Source organism: Podarcis pityusensis (assembly GCF_964106645.2).
Source record: "Podarcis pityusensis genome assembly, chromosome: 14".
In the NCBI taxonomy this organism is placed as follows: domain Eukaryota; kingdom Metazoa; phylum Chordata; class Lepidosauria; order Squamata; family Lacertidae; genus Podarcis; species Podarcis pityusensis.
Window position 1 is genome coordinate 51,889,368 of NC_138039.1, and position 21,069 is coordinate 51,910,436.

At 47.2% G+C, this 21,069-nt stretch overlaps 1 protein-coding gene across 9 annotated transcripts in view; it reads left to right on the forward strand.

The window, feature by feature from the left end:
- Nucleotides 1-21,069, forward strand: part of LRRC49 (leucine rich repeat containing 49) — a 69,699-nt gene that overhangs the window by 20,035 nt on the left and 28,595 nt on the right. For all 9 annotated transcript variants that reach the window (XM_080980709.1, XM_080980714.1, XM_080980710.1 and 6 more), the window contains 3 exons: nucleotides 3,566-3,713; nucleotides 12,420-12,503; nucleotides 13,486-13,640. In XM_080980709.1, the coding sequence (XP_080836835.1) occupies nucleotides 3,566-3,713; nucleotides 12,420-12,503; nucleotides 13,486-13,640 (387 nt within the window). The remainder of the gene's footprint in view (nucleotides 1-3,565; nucleotides 3,714-12,419; nucleotides 12,504-13,485; nucleotides 13,641-21,069) is intronic.

Consider the following 21,069-nt stretch of genomic DNA (forward strand, 5'->3'; position numbering starts at 1 on the left):
GATTTGGCAGCATTGTTTAGACATGAACACAGCCATCTACTAACCCTCCAGCTTAATCTGCCCCGCCCTCCTTTATGGTTTGGATTGTTTCGCTTTGAATGACACATAAATCCTACCCTGATTTAACTTTTTTGGAGGGGGGGGAGTGTTTGGCTGGGCTCAGCAGTTGAAAGACTGTGCAGAGGTATATTGCTCTGCCTTTAGGATGTAAACCCTGCAGTCAGTGAGAATTACTTTCTGCTCAGTGTAACTGAACATCCTTTTTCCAGTGTCCCAGTTTCTCTCAAGCAAATTTCCGCTGTGGTGGTGGTAGTTCTGTACTTGGGGAAGGGAGACTGTGAATTAGAAAAAAGAAAACTGCAATGTCTAGACTGGGGCTGAACTTAAATGGCCCTTTCCTGAGTTTGCTAACTGTTTCTTGTGCTGTGAAGTTGGAGGGGTCATTCTCCTGTGATGTCACGCTGGACTCAGGAGGGTTTAGCTCTTCCAAATGCTCTAAGGCAGGGATGCAGTCACCTCACAGGAAACTGTTTCATCAGCTCTGTTCACGGAAGTAACCCAAGTTATGTTCTTGCTGTTTGCTTGCCATTCTGTTGTCACATGCAAAACTTAACGTATTTTTTGCTCTATAGGACGCACCCGACCATAGGACGCACCTTGTTTTAGAGGGGGAGAACAAGAAAAAAAAATTCTCCCCCTCTCTGCTCAGTGCCCCTTCAGCGAAGCAACAGGAGAAACGGAACCCCTTCCATTTCTCCTCCCGCTTCGCTGAAGGGGTGCTGTGCAGCTCTCCCTCTCTGCTGAAGCCAGGAGAGCAAGACTCTCCCGGCTTCAGCGAAAGGAACCCGAAGCCTCCAGAACGCAGCGGGAACTCGCGCTGCACTCCAAAGGCTTCAGGCGGCTATCCCTGAACCCTGGAGAGCAAGAGGGGTCGGTGCGCACCGACCCCTCTCGCTCTCCAGGCTTCAGCGAAAGCAACGCAAAGTCTCCGGAGCGCAGAGGGAGCACTCCCTCTGTGCTTCGGAGGCTTCGCGTTGCTATTGCTGAAGCCAAGGAGCCTGCATTCGCTCCATAGGACGCACACACATTTCCCCTTAATTTTTGGAGGGGAAAAAGTGCGTCCTATAGAGCGAAAAATATGGTACTTTCTAGGTGAATCATTTTTGAGATAGCCATGATGTTTATCACTCTTAGTGCTTAAATAAAAAGTGATGGTTCATTAATATTATGTTTTTCTTTAAAGTAGAAGCTTAAGTTCTTGACACTTCAAATAGAGATGTAATAATTGAGGGTGTGTGTATGAGGGAAGAGGAGTTGTACCTCTGGCCATGCTCCTTCTGGGTTAGTTTGTCCAGGTAAATGTGTACATCAGAAAGAGGGAATCTTCTTTCCAACAGAGGTCGTCCCCCCATCTTTCCTTCTCTGTGACTAGCCCTCTCTTGTATTCCTGCAGTATTCCCCGTTGGTATTTCCCCCATTTATCTTTGTTTCTATCTCTCTGTATCTCTAGGCTTTCATGAGTTATTTCTCCTCCTACTTGTGAGCCTATGTACCGCAGGAGAGCACCTGAAGTAGTGAAGGTTCCACCTCAGGCTGCACAATTGCTGTCACTTATGCCATTGTTTTTGTGTATAAAGCAGTATTTTTAAAGCAGGGATTATGCACTAAGAATGGCAGCATTTTTAAAGCTATGTTGCAGACCTGCTTAAGTTGAAACCCCAGGGAAGGCACAACCAGGGGTGACTGCCCTCTGCCCCAGCCTTGGGTACCTTGCGAGGGCAGCCCTGCCTCTTCCTGCTCACCTGGTGAAGCCGGGGGAGGCCAGCCAGGCTGCTGCTAGAACAGTGTCAGAAGGGGAAAGGAAGGTGCAGGTGAAAGAGGTAATCCCTACTGAGGCAGTAGAAAAAGAACAGAAAGTGAGCTGGGGGGCTCCTCCCCCATCAGCATGAAGAGGAAGGGGGGCAGAGGCAAGAGTGGGGTCACAGCCCTCTCTCCACTTATGGGGGGAAATCACAGGAAGGTCTAGGATCCCTCAGGGAAGATGTAGCAGGTGTTTAATACACTCAACCCTAGCTTTTAAGGTCAAGTGTATTCATTTATATTAGATTAATATTTTATTTCTCTGCAAAAGTTTATCTAGCACAACAGAGGAGAAAAAAGCATTTATATTTTGTGTAGCTGAGAGAGATCCAGAAAAGTTGCTTCTTCTAAAGAGCTATTGTATTTTTATGTTGTGAACTGCCCTGAGATCGGTAGATGAAGGGCAGCATACAAATTTCAGCAACAACAACAATTAATATAAATTATTGATAAAAGTAACTGAAGGTCATTTCTACTGTTACTTCTATATATTTCATAAATTTTATACACTGATTGTAAAAACAACAACCCTCAAAGCGGTTTTCAAAAAAATAATAAAATCATCAGTAAAAAGAACTGACAATAATTTTAAAAGTTCAAGAAAATTAAAATCAACAATAAACTAAAAACAGATAGAAACCTATAACTAAAAACTGATGTGTGTTTTAAATACCTTATTTTTGTCTCTGCCAGCTGGCCATCTGTTTGGGGAAATTAGATAGAGGATTTGCACTGGAATTTGATGCCCGGGAGCAGTAAATAATGGACTTCATCCCCAATTTACCATTTGGCATTGGGCCTCATCCCCTGAGCCACTGCACCTGGAGGACCTCTGGGTTCCCGCTTAAATCATCAACAACAGCCGCCATTCCTGCATGCCTGAGGGTGTGTCCCCCTCCCTTGCCACAGTGGGACCAGCAAACAGGCCAGAAGGTTTGCAGTTAAATCCCCTCTGAATCAGTGGTCCCACATACGTATCTCTTTGGCCATTGCACCCTCCTGCCATTATCTGAGCCCCTGCCTTTACTTGCGCTCGTTCACTGTTGAGACTTTGTATTTTGTTCAGTTCAGGATCCTATTGCATGGGAGAGCCCTATGCTACCCCCCCCCCGGCTGCATTGGTGTTGTTGGGCAAATTTGACATTGGGAGAATGGGAAAGACAAGCTTGCGGGTCCAGGAGAAAGAAGCAGAGGTGCAGAGGAAACATGTAAACTTTTTGATATATTTCCTTTTTTAAAAAAAGGGCAACTGAAACAGCCAGCCCTCTCCTGAGCATATTTCATTCCCAACTGCATTGGTGCTTTGTTTGTTGGTCACTCAGCCATGATAAACATTTGAGTGATTGAAACCATGACAGTGATAGATGTAACTAATATGACATCCCTCAGGAGCAGATCTGGATATAACCCAATTCACACATTTCAAACCTTTACAACAGAAAACCAGTGAATATTGGGAAAGTTAACTGAAACATCCCATTAAGTTTGAAAGTCACATAAAACCAAATATGTCAAAAAACCTTGACCAGTTATTGCAAAAATTCACCTTTCTCTATTTGATGGGGGGAATAGTATTGTTACTGCTTACTTTTAATTAGTGGAATGATATCAATAATGGTTATTTTAAGGTTAATAGTCATAGAAATTGATGATTGTATGTTTGAGATCCGTGACTTGTGTTCCATTCCTTTTTCTTTTCACCTAGTTTTGATGACATCTTGTGCCTTGCCGATTCTGCATCCCTTTCAGACATCACCCTAGATGGCAACCCGATAGCGCAAGAGGCGTTTTACAAGCATACTGTTCTCCACAATATGATGCAGCTTCGACAGCTGGATATGAAGAAGATCACAGTAAGAGAAACTCTGTGGGGAAAACTCTGTGATGGGTTAAACCTTGAAATAAGGAAGGAGTTTTATTTAACCAGACTATTCACAGTGCCAGCAGGTTTTGTGTTTTTTATTATTTTTAAAAAACTTACTACAGTTACTAAGAATATTTTTACTATTTTCTATATACAAAATGCTTAGCAATCTCCTCTGGTTTGTCTTATTGACAACCCCATAAGGAGTGAGGTCTACACTCATTGAATTTATGTTTGGGATAAGACAGCAGAAGGACTGTCTGTGTCAGTATGAGTTTCCCATTCCATAAGATCATTCTCTGAGGCTCTTCTCTGGGTATTGGCTCATTCAGAATTTAGGCAGGTAGAGCTGGAGAGAGCGGTCTCCCCCTCCCAAATTATGGAATCCCCTTCCCATAAATAAGCACTGGGAACTTTAGTTAAGATGCATCTTCTCTTCATTGTTGTTAAGTTTGCATTTTATATTCAGCATTTTAATTTTACTGGTATTTTTGTTGAAAGCCACTCTGAAGTAGAAAGCCAACATATAACATACAGATATTATAAATGAGCACAAGCAGCAGTCCCAATTGCATGGTAAGCTGTTTTTGAAACCAGCCTTTGTGTACAGTAAACCCACAACTTACACACATTTAACTTGTGCTCATTCAGCTTAACACATATGGCAAAAAATATAAATATATAAATATAAAAAAATAGAAAGGGGCTGAGTTCTGGGGGAAATGGTGTTGGCAATCCCACCCGCCATTGAACCCAATCCCTGATTAAATTGTGAGCTTATTGTACTGCATAAAGACACAAGAATACAAATAGCCCCCACAGGAAGAGACAAACGAATGAAAGAAAAACTCCCTCCCATGTCAAGAATATAAACGCCTCACCATTAAGGCATTAAGAGAGAGAGACAGCCTGTTCTCCTGGACTGGAATTAATATAACAGGAAGGAACTAGTCTTCCTAGAACCCATCACTTCTTATTTCACTTTGGGTTAGGCTACATCATTGGGTAAGTTTACAGAGAAAGCTTCCTGTCATACCACCTTTGGAAGGGCAGATTGTTGATCACTTTTCCAGAGGAAGGTTATCTCCATTCGCTCAGCTGTGAGAAGATGGATCATTAACCATTTGGAGAGGATGGCTTTATTTGCTCCCCAGAAGAGAAATAATAGGTCCAGTTCAACTTTACAGTGAAAGAAATGACTCTGAAACTTAGTAGCTGTCTTACATTCCCTCCAAAGATGTTTGTATGAACCTTGCACCAAACAATTCCTCCATCCCAAAGGTATGATACAGCTAAACAGGCTTTACTTTGAACCAATGGCTCTTTTAGCAGCCTATTTAACAGCTTAGTTAAAAATGTTGGAAATGCCAACATTACTATAATTACCATCTCTCAACAGGCATCCTTACAACTGCTGCAAATAAATAAATAGAATGAAAATGTCAGAATAGGTATGTCCTGAATAAATTTGACAGCAAGGATTTTCTTTTTTAAACAAACCACCTGCTGAATACTCTCATTGCATTTAATATGCAGGGTCTATCCGGCCTGTCAGGGAACTGCCATCAGTGCCGGAGGGAGAGAGAGAGCTCCAGAGGGATCCCAGAGAGCGTCACGGGATTGGGAGAGGCAGCCCATCTTCTGGGGAAGGGAATCAGCTCAGCTCCAGTGGAGAAGGGGGACAGATGGGGGAATCTGAGAGGGAGTCACATGACTCCTTGCCTGGGACCAGCGGGGGGAGGAAGGGTCCTCCGCTGCTTACGCCTTCCTTGCGCAGAAGGCTTCCGCGCAGGGAAAGTAGGAGGCGACTGGGTGTGAAAGAACTTCTATGCTGGAAGAAGTTTAAGAAACGCCCACTGACAGATTCTGCCAGCGATTGAGACAGCCACGGGTGAGTGGCTGTCCGGACAGAAAGGGTTCACTTAGGCAACCCAGCCAGGTGTGGGCACCGGCTTACGCACGAGCAACCCCTTGAACCACTACAGCAATCCGTCAGTCCTTGACGTTGCTTGTGCGCAGTACCGGAGAGGCAGCACGCTGAGCCAAACAGAGCCGGCCGGAGGAACAGAGCAAGAAGCCTTGATGCGAGGTCTGGTAGAGAGGAACCGAGAACTGGAGGCGCATGTTGCTACCCTGACGGCGCGGCTGGAGGAGAGACGGGCTCAGGATGCACAGGTCAGAGCCACCCCGATAGGGAGGAAGGTTCAGGGGCTGGTACACAAATTTGGTGGAAAGCCCCAGGACTACAATGCATTCCGAACGGAAATCCAGTACGCTTTGGAACTGTAGAAGGATGACTTTGCCAATGACGGGGAGAGGGTGGCTTACATTGTGGGACATCTGCAGGATGGGGCGCGTGAATGGATCAGGCCCCTAATGGCAACGCAGAATGATGCATTGAAAGATCTCAAGAAATTCTATCAGGCGATGGACGTGATGTACTCCAGCGAGGTTGAGCAAAGCGTGACGCGCCGGGAGCTGATGGGGTGCAAGCAGGGGAGCCTGTCCGTCAGAAACTACTGGTCGCGGTTCGCGATGTTAGTCCACAAACTTGGGTGGGATCTCAGCTCTGAACCTATGCAAATGTTGTTCGAGGGGGGTTTATCCCCTGAAGTGAAGGATGAATTGTCCTGAGCGCCCCGCCCGCGGTCGATGGATGAACTCACAAGGACTGTGCTTGCGATCGGGGTACGCCAGGAAGCGCGGGCTCAGGAGAAGCGGGAGATAAGGGCGGAACGTTTTCATGACAACCGCATTCCTGAAATGCCGAGGGAGCCTTCCCAGGTGGCAGAGCCGATGGAAATTGATGCAGCGCGCGCACGCGAAGTTTCAAACGCTGGTGAAAGGAGGAAAAGGGCGGGAAAGAAGTGTTTCCTCTGTCAGCGACCGGGACATTTTGCAAAGGTCTGCCCTCAACGAAAGGCCTGGCAAGGCATGATGGGGGCTGCAGGCCACGACGAGAAGGGGGAGGAGGGGCAGGCGCAGGGAAACGCCAACGCCTGGCTGCCAACCAGCAGGGCCAGCAGCCAGGTCAGCAACCAATAGAAGTGCCCCAGCCTGACCCCCCCAAGGCAGCGGTAGCCATAGAGGTGGTGCTGGAACTCCCAAACGGGCACCCCGTCAAGGTGGAGGGAGATGCAGGAGCTGCGGCAGTTTATTGACAAGAACCTGAAGAGAGGTTTCATAAAGGAATCTAAGGCAGTGGGGGGCAGTCCAGTGTTCTTTGTGGACAAGAAAGAGACTAATCAGCCTAGATTAATCGTGGATTACCGGGCCCTAAACCTGGTGTCAGAACCCGTGACTTTCCCAATGCCCAGGATTGACGATATTTTGACACGGGTGAGGCAGGGAAAGATTTTTACCAAGCTGGACCTCAGGGGAGCATACAATCTGATCAGGATAAGGGAGGGGGACGAATGGAAAACGACCATGTTCACCCCCCTGGGGGCTTTTGAGTACTTAGTGATGCCATTTGGATTACAATCGGGCTCAGCCTGCTTTCAAGCCTTCATGCACCATGTGTTGGGGCCCCTGCTGTACAAGAATTGCGTAGCCTTTTTGGATGACGTCTTAATCTATTTGGACGATGAAAGGCAACACGTCAGAGACGCCAGGGAGGTGCTACAGAGATTGAAGAAGCATCAGTTGTGGGTCAAGCTGGAAAAATGCCAATTCCACGCCAGAGAGGTCGAGTTCCTGGGATACAGGCTGTCAGACAAGGGACTAGCCATGGATCCGGGCAAAGGTAAAGGCAGTGCTGGAATGGAAAGCCCCCCAAAACAGAAAGGATGTGCAAAGGTTCCTAGGCTTCAGCAACTTCTATAGGAAGTTCATAAGGAACTTCGCTCACTTGACAGCGCCCATAATGGATCGTCTTAGTAGCAAAAAGAAGTTTGCGTGGACAGAGGGAGTGCAGCAATCCTTTGAAAGACTGAAGAGGGCGTTTGCCTCGGAAGAACAGCTCCTGCACGTGAATCCGGAGAAGCCCATGAGGCTGGAGACTGACGCGTCCGACCGCGCCATTGGAGCGGTCGTTTTGCAGCCCGGGGACAAGCAGAACTGGATGCTGTGTGCCTTTTTCTCAAGGAAGCTGAGCAAGTCAGAACAAAACTACACCGTGTATGACCGCGAGCTGCTTGCCATCTATGCGGCATTTCGGCAATGGAGACATCTATTGATAGGGGCACGCGGTACAAGATCCAGGTCAGAACGGACCACAAGAACTTGGAATACTGGCGGACCGCGCGAGTGCTCAACCAGAGACAGATCAGATGGTCCCAGGAGTTCGCCAAGTTTTTCTTTGAGATCCAATATGTGCCGGGAGAGGAAAACGTAAGGGCAGATGCTCTCTCCCGGAAACCGGAGTACATGGAAGGAGAGGGGCCCCCAGAGACCAGGCACGTGTTCCCCGAGGATAGGTGTGTGTGGGGGGGAGCGTTGGTTGGGAAACGGGAACTGGCAGGGCTCACCAGGCATGATGAGTTTGCTCAGGCGAAAATCAGGGAACTCAGGGACGGAAGGGAAGTCAATGGAGGGTTCGAGGAAAAGGAAGGTCTATTGTACTATAAGGGGGCACTGTATGTACCGGGGGAGACTTTGAGGGGGGAGGTACTTAAACAACTCCACGACAACCCAACAGCTGGGCACTTTGGACAGCACAAGACCATGTTTCTTGTCACCAGGCAGTTCTGGTAGCCAAAGGTGAGGGAAGACGTAAGAGAATATGTACGGGGGTGCGACCGATGCCAGAGGGCAAAGGGGGAAAGGGCTGCCCCTGCGGGGTTACTGGAACCCTTACCCACACCGGAAAGGCCCTGGGAGGTGGTATCCATTGATTTTATGACAGATCTGCCCAAGTCGAGGGGAAAGACAGCGGTCATGGTAGTAGTCGATCTACTGACAAAAATGTGCCATTTCGTAGCGTGCTCACATGCAGCAACGGCAGAGGAGACAGCCAGACTGTTTGTGGATCACATTTTCAGACTGCATGGGGCTCCATTGAGGGTAATCTCGGATCGTGGGAAACAATTTACTTCCCGGTTCCGGCGGAAACTCATGAGCTTGCTACAGGTCGAGGTGAGCTTCTCGACGGCGAGGCACCCGGAAACCAACGGACAAGCCGAAAGAGCGAACGGCGTGCTCCAGCAATACCTACGCTGCTATGTCAGCGAGAGACAGAACGATTGGGTAGAGAAATTAGCTTTGGCTGAATTTGCGTACAACAACACTGAACATGTGTCCACGGGAATGAGCCCTTTCATGGCCAATTACGGGTGTCACCCCAGGGCATTCCCGGGGCGTGGGGAGGAAGGATGGAGCGTACCTGCGGTTGAGCAATTTGTGGAGGAAATGGAGGCCTTACACCAGCAACTCAGGCTGAACTTAGAGCGGGCCAAGGAAGTTTACAAGAGGCAGGCAGACAGGCACCGTCGGGAGGGGGAGGCTATACGGGTGGGAGACAGGGTGTGGTTGTCATCCCAAAGGTTGCCCCTAAAGGGAGGGTGCAAGAAGTTGCAGCCTAGGCGGCTGGGGCCTTTTGAGGTAACGCAGCAGGTGAACCCAGTGGCATTTAAACTCAAGTTGCCTGACAGCATGAAGATACATCCGGTGTTCCACAGGTCCCTACTTTCACCGTACAGGGAGGGGCGGGAATTCCCGGGACGGGAGCAAGGGGTCACCGCCCACCCGCGGGTCGAAGAGAGGGAACACTGTAACGAAGCCACGGAAATACTCGTTTCAAGGTGGCGAGGTCGCCAGGTAGAGTACTTGGTAGCCTGGGAGGGGGAACCCCGGTCGGAAAACACGTGGGTCCCAGCTGAATCAATCACTGACGAGTATCTGGTGGAAGAATTCCACAGTTTGTTCCCGGATAAGCCCAAACCATTAGCCAGATTTTGGGAGGAAGAATTTGGACCCACAGACGACGAAGGGGACTTTGTGGGTTTTCCTGCCTCAGAAGAGGAGGGAGAGGAGGTGTCCGAGGGAGAAGAATCAGATGGGGAAGTTCAACCAGTGGGAAGAGATCCCAGCGGATGGGAGGCTGGTGTTGAATCCTCAGAAGAGGATGATAGCTCTTTCAGGGGGTTCCCCGCATCGTCGGCCGAGGAGAGAGAGGAGGTTGTGTCGGAAAAGGGGGCCGGGGGTGGGAGGGGTCCTGAGGAGGAGGTGGATGTCAGGGAACTGCCATCAGTGCTGGAGGGAGAGAGAGAGCTCCAGAGGGATCCCAGAGAGCGTCACGGGATTGGGAGAGGCAGCCCATCTTCTGGGGGAGGGAATCAGCTCAGCTCCAGTGGAGAAGGGGGAATCTGAGAGGGAGTCACATGACTCCTTGCCTGGGACCAGCGGGGGGAGGAAGGGTCCTCCGCTGCCTACGCCTTCCTTGCGCAGAAGGCTTCCGCGCAGGGAAAGTAGGAGGCAACTGGGTGTGAAAGAACTTCTATGCTGGAAGAAGTTTAAGAAACGCCCACTGACGGATTCTGCCAGCGATTGAGACAGCCACGGGGGAGTGGCTGTCCGGACAGAAAAGGTTCACTTAGGCAACCCAGCCAGGTGTGGGCACCGGCTTACGCACGAGCAACCCCTTGAACCATTACACGGCCATACAGATTTTCTTCTTTCTAGAACTTTCTCTTAATAAAAATATATTTTGCGGCTTTTTATTAAACATCCAAGATGTATATAAATGAATAAAATAAATCTAAAATTAAGAGTCACAAGATACTTGCATTGGAGAACCTTTTAATATATTTTATGGTAACATAATTTTTATTCATTCATGGTTGCATTGAGATATATATATTTCTGAATGTATTAACAAAGTTGTGTCAAAGTGTATATACCAAAACTTACAATTATTACAGATATGAAATTATGTATAGTATTGTCTAATGCTTAGATTGGTGACCGTAAGTAAAAGGTACTTTGTATCAATAACGATTAGAATTTATAAAAATTTATAGGGAGGGGGAAGGTGGAAAATTGAAATATGCCCTTCATGCGCGCACAACTGTGCTGTAAACTATTAGTACTGTTCTACCATAACTGTCACACCAGACTGCATTAAAATTGTCAGGTTTCTTTTGGCCTCTTGCTACTTCCAATTTTTGTGTCAGTTTTTCCAATAATGGAAGATGGTCGATGATCTTGGTAGACGAGGAACAGAGGGAAAAGCTGTTTCCTAGTTCTGCTGGATCTCTCAGTTCTTTTGATACCGTGGCTTTTGATACCATTGACCATGGTATTCTTCTGGGGAAGCCAGCTGGGGGCAATGTTATGCCGTGGTTCCGCTCCTTCCTCCTGGGCTGTGTCCAGAAAGTGGTGTTGCGGGATGAGTCTTCAGACCCCTCGGCTCTTACGTGGGGTGCCTCAGAACTCTGTCCTGCCGCCCCCTGCTTTTTAACATCTATATGAAGCCTCTGAGAGAGATCATCAGGGGGTTTGGGCTGGGTGTTCATCTGTATACGGACGATACCCAGCTCTACCTTTCATTTAAATCGGAACCTGTTAAGGCAGTAAACATCCTGTGTGAGCATCTGGAGGCTGTTGGAAGTTGGGTTGCAGTCAGTGGATTGAGGTTGCATCCTGACAAGACAGAAGTACTGTTTCTGGGGGACACGGGGCAGGCAGGTGTGGGGGACTCTCTGGTCCTGAATGGGGTAACTGTGCCACTGAAGGACCAGGTGCGCAGCCTGGGAGTCATTTTGGACTCACAGCTGCCCATGGAGGCACAGGTCAGTTCTATATCCAGGGCAGCTGTCTACCAGCTCCATCTGGTACACAGGCTAAGACCCTACCTGCCTGCGCACTGTCTTGCGAGAGTGGTGCATGCTCTAGTTATCTCTTGCTTGGACTACTGCAATGCGCTCTGCGTGGGGCTACCTTTGAAGATGACCTGGAAACTACAACTAATCCAGAATGCGGCAGCTAGTCTGGTGACTGGGAGTGGCTGCCTAGACCATATAACACTGGTCCTAAAGGATCTTTGCTGGCTCCCAATACATTTCTTAGCACCATTCAAAGCATTGGTGCTGACATTTAAAGCCCTAAACGGTCTTGGCCCAGTATCCCTGAAGGAGCGTCTCCACCCCCATCGCTCAGCCTGGACACGGAGGCCCAGCTCCAAGGGCCTTCTGGTGGTTCCCTCACTATGTAGTGAGATAGTGGCACCCTCCCAGTGGAATGCCCTCCTATCAGTTGTCAAGGAGATAAGTAACTATACAACCTTTAGAAGGCATCTGAAGGCAGCCATGTATAGGGAAGTTTTTAATGTTCAATGTTTTATTATGTTTTTATATATTCTGGAAGCTGCCCAGAGTGGCTGGGGCAATCCAGTCAGATGGGCAGGGTATACATATTTTTATTATTGTTATTAAGAACCTTTTAATATTTTATTTCATTGTGATCATTGCTTTGTTACTTGGAAAATATGGGAATGCTTGGACTTCTTATAATTGAATTACACAGTCTACCCAGTAGGGATACTTTGGGTTTGTTTCTTTGTTTTTTGCTTAGCAGCTGGACACACTGTTCTGTGGAACTTGAAAGCTTGTTCATGACTTCAGTGTTTTTACAAAATCCAGTATGACTTCCCTGTTACCTTTAGATCCCCTACCCTGCTATGGACTGACTCCTTGCAAAGTTTGACTAGTACCATCGTGAGTCTCACCGCAAAGTGTTCTGTTTTATTTTAACCCAGGAAGAAGAAAGGCGCATGGCATCTGTTGCCTTACGAAAAGAGGAAGAGAAGAGGCGTGAAAGCCACAAGCAGACCTTACTGAAGGTACCAAGCGGTGGCCTTCGTGTGATGCAAATGGAAGAGAACCGGGCCCTTCCCTCCCTTCACTTATCCCACCCCCCTGGTAGCTGCGTCTCCTTGTTATGGCTGCTCCTTCCCTGCTGGAAACAAACTACATGGCATCCTCCATCGCAGGGGAAGAATGATCAGTGGTGAAGCACCTGCTCTTCTTGCAGAAGGTCCCAGGTTCAATCCACTGCATCTCTAGGTTGGGCTGGGAGAGAATCCTGTCTGAAATCCTGGAGAGGTACTTCCAGCACTGAGCTCGATGGACCAGTGATCTGACTCCATATAAGGCAGCTTCCTATGTTCCTAAAAAGTGTTCCTATGTTCCCTCTTGGAAGGCCGCATAACCCACCCAGGCACATACCCGTCAAAGGCATGGGACATCCTGTTTTTGGGTTCCATGCTCTTGTGCAGGTCGTGTGACTCATGCGGGAGCATGGCCTGGAAGACGCGGCCTGGCTTTGCTCTGGGACATGGTGGAGGGTATGGCGGAACCAGTCACATAACAGAAATGACCACAGAGATATCAACATTTGAAAATGTAGGGGGTCCATGGCTTGGCTTTTGAAAAACGGGTTCCACAGAACTTGGCCAACTGGGAACTCCTGCTATAGAGTATTTGATCTAGTCTGCCCTTGCTTCCTACTGTCTTACCCATAAGAACACAAGAGCCTCTCTGGAACAGGCCATGGCATCCTACTTCTCACAGGCCTATGGGGAGCCCACAAACTACCCAGCAACTGTCATTGAGGGTCTAGCATCCTCTGATTGTAGGGGGTCTATCTTAGTTAAAAGCCACCGATGGAATAATCGGTGTTGAGAGCAAACAGATAGCCAACTGAAATCAACATAATTTTCTGATTGCTGTAATTCCATTTCTTTGATCTTAGTTTCCAGAATGCCGTTTTGTTTTACTTTAGCAAACTCTTTTCTCAAACTGTATATTTGTATCTCATTTCAGGAAAAGAAACGATTAACCATTAGCAATATTGCCCATCAGTGGGAGAGTCAACAGAACCGCTCTGCCCACCTGCCTTCCAGCCAAGAAAACAACGAACACAACGAATCTTCTCAGAACAGCAGGAGTACTCCATATGTATTTCCTGAGGAAACCAGGTATGGAGGCCTTGTTTTCCTGGCCAACAAGGGCTACGCAGCCTCTTAGAGCCGCCCAGGCAGGAAGTTCCTCCCTCCTCCTCTTCCTCTCTGTGTTTCCCTAATTTCATTTCCTGCCATCCCAAACAGACAGCTTGCTATTCATTCTCTTTACGGTCTGATTTTTCCCTTGTCTCACTCATAGCTTCTGAATCACTCTCTTCCCTGCTATTATATTCACCTTCTGAAAAGAAAAGAAATCAACAAATAAAAATCCTTCACTTTAATTCTCTTGCTTCCGCTGCCCCGCTACCTCCTCCCCTTTTTCAGGCTCTAGCAGCCAAAATCAAACAGTCAGCTGGACTTCAGTGTCTTCTTGGGGGAAGAATCCAGAAAATCCACAATGAAGTGGGAAAGGCTACAGCCCAACAGCAGCCTCAGTCATGAGGCATGGGATCTTGTACTGGGGAGAGGGGACAACAAACAAGCCAAAATTGGAGGTGAAACTCTTGCTTAGAGTTTAATCCTGCCCCCCTCTCCTGCAGATTGCCCTGTGGAGATGGAGCAGAGAGGGAATCAAGAGTCACATGCTTCCCTCCCCATATTACCATGGGAGATGGTCTTTCTCTATTACTGAAGTGGGATGTGATTCTGCCATTGGCCACTAGAGGCCCTCAGAGAACCACATGTGGAACCTTGGTTTCTGGTTCCTGGCTGGAGGAAGTTTGGTAATCATCTCTCTCTCTCTCTCTCTCTCTCTCTCTCTCTAAAAATATTATTACATGCCCTATTACTCCCTCTAAATTTTGTCATTCAACATTAATTATGGAATGTGGGATAAAAGTACTGCCTGAGGCATTATGCAACTGGATGGTCAAATTCCTCTTAAAATGAATGGAGAAGATTTGTTAGCAGTGGGGAGGGTGGGTGGGAGCACTAGTTTTGTCAAAGACTTTGCCCCCCAGCAGAAAGTTTCCATTACACTGATGTATATTACAGAGTGGTGTTCTGTGTGTGTAATTTGGGCTGTTTCATCAGTTTGAAACATCTTTCAAAGGTTTAGGCCACATTAATGTGTGTCTTTGTGCATTAGTGATCCTTTGGAATTGGAGTTTAGGCTTTTTGTGACTCTTTGATTCAGCTTGTTTTGGATATCCCCGTCTTTCTGTTGTTTATAAAGGTAGTGACGGAATTTAAATAATCAGAGGTCCACAAAAAGTATGAGGAGAAGTATACACCTTTGGTCTTTTGCTAAAGTAAACCAGAGAATTCTCTATAAGTGTTCAGAGTACCAGGAATTTTAGGGTATTTTTCATTTGCTGTTCTATGTTTGTGCATTTTAAAATTCCATTTGCAATAGGAATTAAAGGGTTAAACTATTGTAATGTATCAAGAATTTTCTTCTTCTTTATTTAGGGAAAGTTATATTGTCTTCTGGTGTGAAGTCCTCAAGGCGGCTCACTTTCTCCCCCCCTCCTTCTCTATAAACTACACTAAAATAAACACACAGACCCCAAAATAAATCTGCAATAAAACCCTAAAAATAGGAACAGCAAATGACAGCTAGGAAAAGGCGCTTATAATTATAAGATAAAATTGAGTAAAATGATCTTGTGATTAAGAGAATAGCTGAAGGCTATACCGTCCAACTTGCCACAGTCTTCCACCATTCCACACACCTGCAGTCTCTCCCCAAATTCATCCACACAATTCAAAAGCACTGTCTGCTATAAGCAGTGATTTGTGTTTAATTGCATGCCATAGAGTAGGGGTCGACAAACTACGGCCCGGGGGCTGGATGCGGCCCACCAGGCTCATAAATCCGGTCCCCAGACCCTGCCGCCTGCTCGGTCAGTCCCTGCCCTGAGCTAAACCAGCATGGCATTTCCTTGAAAATAAGCCGCAGGCACCTCGCCGCGCGTGGACTGACTTCCACAACACTGGCATGGCTTCGGTTTGGCTCCAGGAAGCTCCTGCAGCCAATCCAAAGCCACGGACGCCTCTGGGCAGGAGGTGAGGCTGGTGCGGTTTCACATTGGCTGCAGGAAGTTCCTTGTTGTCCATGCGCTGAGGTAAACCTGGCACGGCCATGGGCGGAGAGGCTGGCGGGTGGGCAGCGGGTCTGGGCCGCACCATGGGCATTGTGACAGGTGCTTCGCGAGGCTTTAGCCAGAGCTTGGCGCCCAGTTCAGCGCTGCTGCCTGGCACTCCGCGTGCGTAGCCTGCCCGCCGTCCTGGCCTTGGACGATGGGCCTCAGTGCGTGGTGCACGCCGCCTGGGAGCTCTGTGGTGACAGCCGATGGAGCAGCTGCTGCTCGTCAACAACACTGGAAAAGAGAGGACTGAGAGGAGATAGGATAGCCATCTTCAAATATCTCAAGGGCTGTCACATAGAAGAGGGAACAAGCTTGTTTTCTCCTTTTCTGGAGGATAGGATCCTAACCAATGGATTCTGACTAAACATTCGGAAGAGCTTTCTGACTGTTTGACAGTGGAACGGTCTCCCTCGGGAGGTTGTGGATTTCCTTCCTTGGAGATTTTGAAGGAGAGGTTGGACGGCCATCTGTCATGGATGCTTTAGCTGAAATTCCTGCATTGCAGGGGGTTGGACTAGATGTCCCTTGGGGATCCCTTCCAGCTCTTCAGTTCCTTGATTCTATACTTTCATAGATGGGAGGAATTCATCTTCAGAAATACCAGTGAAGTTCTGCTGAAAGTGTTCCCTTGATCCATCCAGCAGCCACCTGGATGTTGCTGGACTCCAGCTCCCTTCATCCCTGGCCATTGGCGTTGCTTCCTGGGGTGATGGGGGTTGTGAGCCCACCAACATCTGGAGGGAAGCTGCAAGAGAGTGTAAGTGTGCTGTATTTTAAATTTGTGATTTTAGTATTTGGCTTTAAAAAGTATTACAGTGGTACCTCGGGTTACAGACACTTCAGGTTACAGACTCCTCTAACCCTGAAATAGTGCTTCAGGTTAAGAACTTTGCTTCAGGATAAGAACAGAAATCGTGCTCCGGCGGCGCGGCAGCAGCGGGAGGCCCCATTAGCTAAAGTGGTACCTCAGGTTAAGAACAGTTTCAGGTTAAGAGCGGACCTCCAGAACGAATTAAGTTCTTAACCCGAAGTACCACTGTAATAGTTAGAGGAGTATATGATCCCCCAGTCTTCCAAAATACTGTTTTTTCATTGGTATTTAAGTCCAGATTTTTCCCCTCTCTCCCTTCCCCATTGGCAGCATGTTTTCAAAATATACAGTGAGTTTAATAAGATCAAACAAACAAACGGATAATGCAAAATCAGCTGAATGAAGCTGTTAATTCTTTGTGCATGAATAGACTTCATAAACACAGGCTCCTCTGAACAGCTCTCCACAAATTGAACCGTCTGCTTCCCTGGTTGACGCCTGCACCTGTGTTATTTTAACAGAAACTGTTCTTTAACTGTTACTTTGTTGATGATTCATAAGATAATTTCTGGAATTATTTTGGGTTATTTTTCTCATATAGCTTTGAGTATGCCTGCCAAAGCCAATAATTGTAATTTATTTAAGCTTTTTTTAAAAGAAAAAAACATGAGACAAAAAAATCTTTGAACTAATGGCACCAGTGCTTCTTTTAGGATTCTTAAATGGAAACTTTGTGAGACTGGAATTCTTGTTGACATAAAGGTGAGGCAGAAATGTCTGAACTCCTTTCCATAAGTTCATACCTGGGAATGGCAAGATCCTCCTTGCGGGACAGCGCAAATGCAATGCTGGCTCCGTCTTAGTCCTGGCTGAGAAACGGGGGACCCGTCTTGATGATGTGCCCTGCCTTGCTGCAGAACATGAGAGAAGCAGGGCGGGGTAGTGGGGAGAGTGTCGGACTCGGACCTTGGAGACGGGGGTTCCAATCCCCACTTGGCCATGCAGCCCACTGGGTCACCTTGGGCCAGTCCCTGCCTCTCAGCCTAACCTACTTCATAGGGTTGTTGTGGGGATTAAACTAGGAGGGGAGAACTATGTACGCCACCTTGAGCTCATGGGTGGAAAAGGTGAGCTAGAAATGCAAATAAATAAAAAAGAACATAAGAAGCGTCCACAGGATCAGACCACGAATGCATCTTTTCCAGCAGCCTACTTGACAGGGTCCACAGCTTTATGTTGGCAGGAAATCTGCAAGCAGGTATTCAATGGCACCCTGCCTCTGAAAGATGGCAAAATGTCGTTTTGCTATGGCATTATGAGAGTTGATGTTCTACTTTTTGGTTGTTTTTGTATCTGCCTGGAATAGCTTTATTCATCCTCCCCATTATGCCCTGCCCTAACATCTGTTGGATGAAGGGTGCTCTAGAAATGTTTCAAATGAGTATCTTAAAGAAAAGCACTTTGTGCATTCAGATAAATTCAAACCCCCTTTCCCCAGGCTCAGCTGTCAGAGTGGAGGTGAGCTGACCCAAGTGGGGAAGCCTCCACAGTGGAATTCAGGGAGGAAAGGCAGGTGGGGAAGTGACAGAGCCCCACTTTATACTGGAGCAGGGCAGAAATGTGAATAAATCCCAGCATGCCTTGCTTTGACTCCCCCTCCCATATGCATATTTAATTCTAACATTAAGTTTCTTTAGACTTTGCAACAAAATGGAACAAATGGAATGATTAATGGACTTCAATGTCTGTACACTAATGCACAAAGCATGGGAGATAAACAAGATGAGCTTGAGCTCTTGGTACAGCAAACTAAATATGACATAATAGGCATCACTGAAACCTGGTGGGATAAGTCCCACGATTGGAATGTAATAATGGAGGGATACAATCTATTTCAGAGAAACAGACCAGACAAGAAAGGAGGAGGAGTGGCGTTATATGTCAGGGATGTGTATACCTGTGAAGAGATCCAAGATTTAGAACCTCAAAGCCAAAGTGAGAGCATTTGGGTCAAAATTAAGGGAGAGAAGAATAACAGTGACCTCATTGTGGGAGTTTACTATAGATCCCCAAGCCAAATGGAGGACATAGATGATGCCTTCCTGGAACAGATGGCCAAGCATGCAAAAGGAAGGGAGATAGTAGTAATGGGGGACTTCAATTACCCGGATATTTGTTGGATGTCAAACTCAGCCAAGAGCATAAGGTCAAACAGATTCCTCACTGGCCTTGCAGACAACTTCATTGTCCAGAAAGTGGGAGAAGCAACAAGAGGAACAGCCATTTTAGATCTGGTCCTAACTAATGTTGATGACCTGGTTAGTGGGGTAGAAGTGGAAGGATCATTAGGCGCGAGTGATCATGCTCTTCTGAAGTTTACTATACAGCGGAAAGGAGCAGCCAAGCATACTAGGACTCAATTTCTTGACTTTAAGAAAGCCGACTTCATAAAACTTAGGGAAGTGCTGGGTGAGATCCCATGGACAGTAATATTAAAAGGAAAGGGAGTTCATGATGGCTGGGAGTTTGTTAAGAGGGAGATAGTAAAAGCACAACTTCAGGCAATACCAATGAGACGGAAACATGGAAGGTGCCTAAAGAAGCCAGGGTGGCTATCTAAAGAACTTTTAACTGAGTTTAGATTAAAAAAGGATGTGTACAAAAAATGGAAAAGGGGGGAAACCACCAAAGAGGAATTCAAACAAATAGCCAGCACGTGTAGACACAAAGTCAGAAAAGCTAAAGCACAGAATGAACTCAGGCTTGCTAGAGAGGTTAAAAGCAACAAAAAAGGCTTTTATGGGTATGTTCGTAGCAAAAGGAAGAACAAAGAAACAGTGGGGTCACTCAGAGGAGAAGATGGTGAAATTCAAACAGGGGACACAGAAAGGGCTGAACTCCTCAATGCCTTCTTTGCCTCAGTCTTCTCCAATAAAGAAAACAATGCCCGACCTGAAGAATTTGGAGCAAATGATTCAGCAGAGGAAACACAGCCCAGAATAACTAAGGAGATAGTACAAGAATACTTGGCTAGTTTAGATGTATTCAAGTCTCCAGGGCCAGATGAACTGCATCCAAGAGTATTAAAAGAACTGGCAGATGTGATCTCAGAACCACTGGCAGTCATCTTTGAGAATTCCTGGAGAACAGGCGAAGTCCCGGCAGACTGGAGGAGGGCAAATGTTGTCCCTATTTTCAAAAAGGGGAAAAGAGAGGACCCAAATAACTACCGCCCAGTCAGTCTGACATCAATACCAGGGAAGATTCTGGAGCAGATCATTAAGCAAACAGTCTGTGAGCACCTAGAAAGGAATGCTGTGATCACCAATAGTCAGCATGGATTTCTGAAAATAAGTCATGTCAGACTAACCTGATCTCGTTTTTTGACAGAATTACAAGCCTGGTAGATGAAGGGAACGCAGTGGATGTAGCCTACCTTGATTTCAGCAAGGCATTTGACAAGGTGCCCCATGATATTCTTGTAAAGAATCTGGTAAAATGCGGTCTTGACTATGCTACCACTCAGTGGATTTGTAACTGGCTGACTGACCGAACCCAAAGGGTGCTCATCAATGGTTCCTCTTCATCCTGGAGAAGAGTGACTAGTGGGGTGCCACAGGGTTCTGTCTTGGGCCCGGTCTTATTCAACATCTTTATCAACGACTTGGATGATGGACTCAAGGGCATCCTGATCAAATTTGCAGATGATACCAAACTGGTAGGGGTGGTTAACACCCCAGAGGACAGGATCACACTTCGAAAGGACCTTGACAGATTAGAGAACTGGGCCAAAACAAACAAGATGAATTTTAACAGGGAGAAATGTAAAGTATTGCACTTGGGCAAAAAAAATGAGAGGCACAAATACAAGATGGGGGACACCTGGCTTGAGAGCAGTACATGTGAAAAGGATCTAGGAGTCTTGGTTGACCACAAACTTGACATGAGCCAACAGTGTGACGCGGCAGCTAAAAAAGCCAATGCAATTCTGGGCTGCATCAATAGGAGTATAGCATCTAGATCAAGGGAAGGAATAGTGCCACTGTATTCTGCTCTGGTCAGACCTCACCTGGAGTACTGTGTCCAGTTCTGGGCACCACAGTTCAAGAAGGACACTGACAAACTGGAACGTGTCCAGAGGAGGGCAACCAAAATGGTCAAAGGCCTGGAAACGATGCCTTATGAGGAAGGGCTAAGGGAGCTGGGCATGTTTAGCCTGGAGAAGAGGAGGTTAAGGGGTGATATGATAGCCATGTTCAAATAGATAAAAGGATGTCACATAGAGGAGGGAGAAAGGTTGTTTTCTGCTGCTCCAGAGAAGCGGACACGGAGCAATGGATCCAAACTACAAGAAAGAAGATTCCACCTAAACATTAGGAAGAACGTCCTGACTTCCGGGGGCGGCGCGAACGGCAATGGCGGTCCTCTTCTGAACGGGAGAGGAGGCTCCGCAGGCAACGGGTCGTCCGCTACGGCGAAGCGGAGACCCACTCTGGAAAACCCCAGGCGGCAAGAGCCTGGGGTCTTGAGGCTCGGTGGGCGC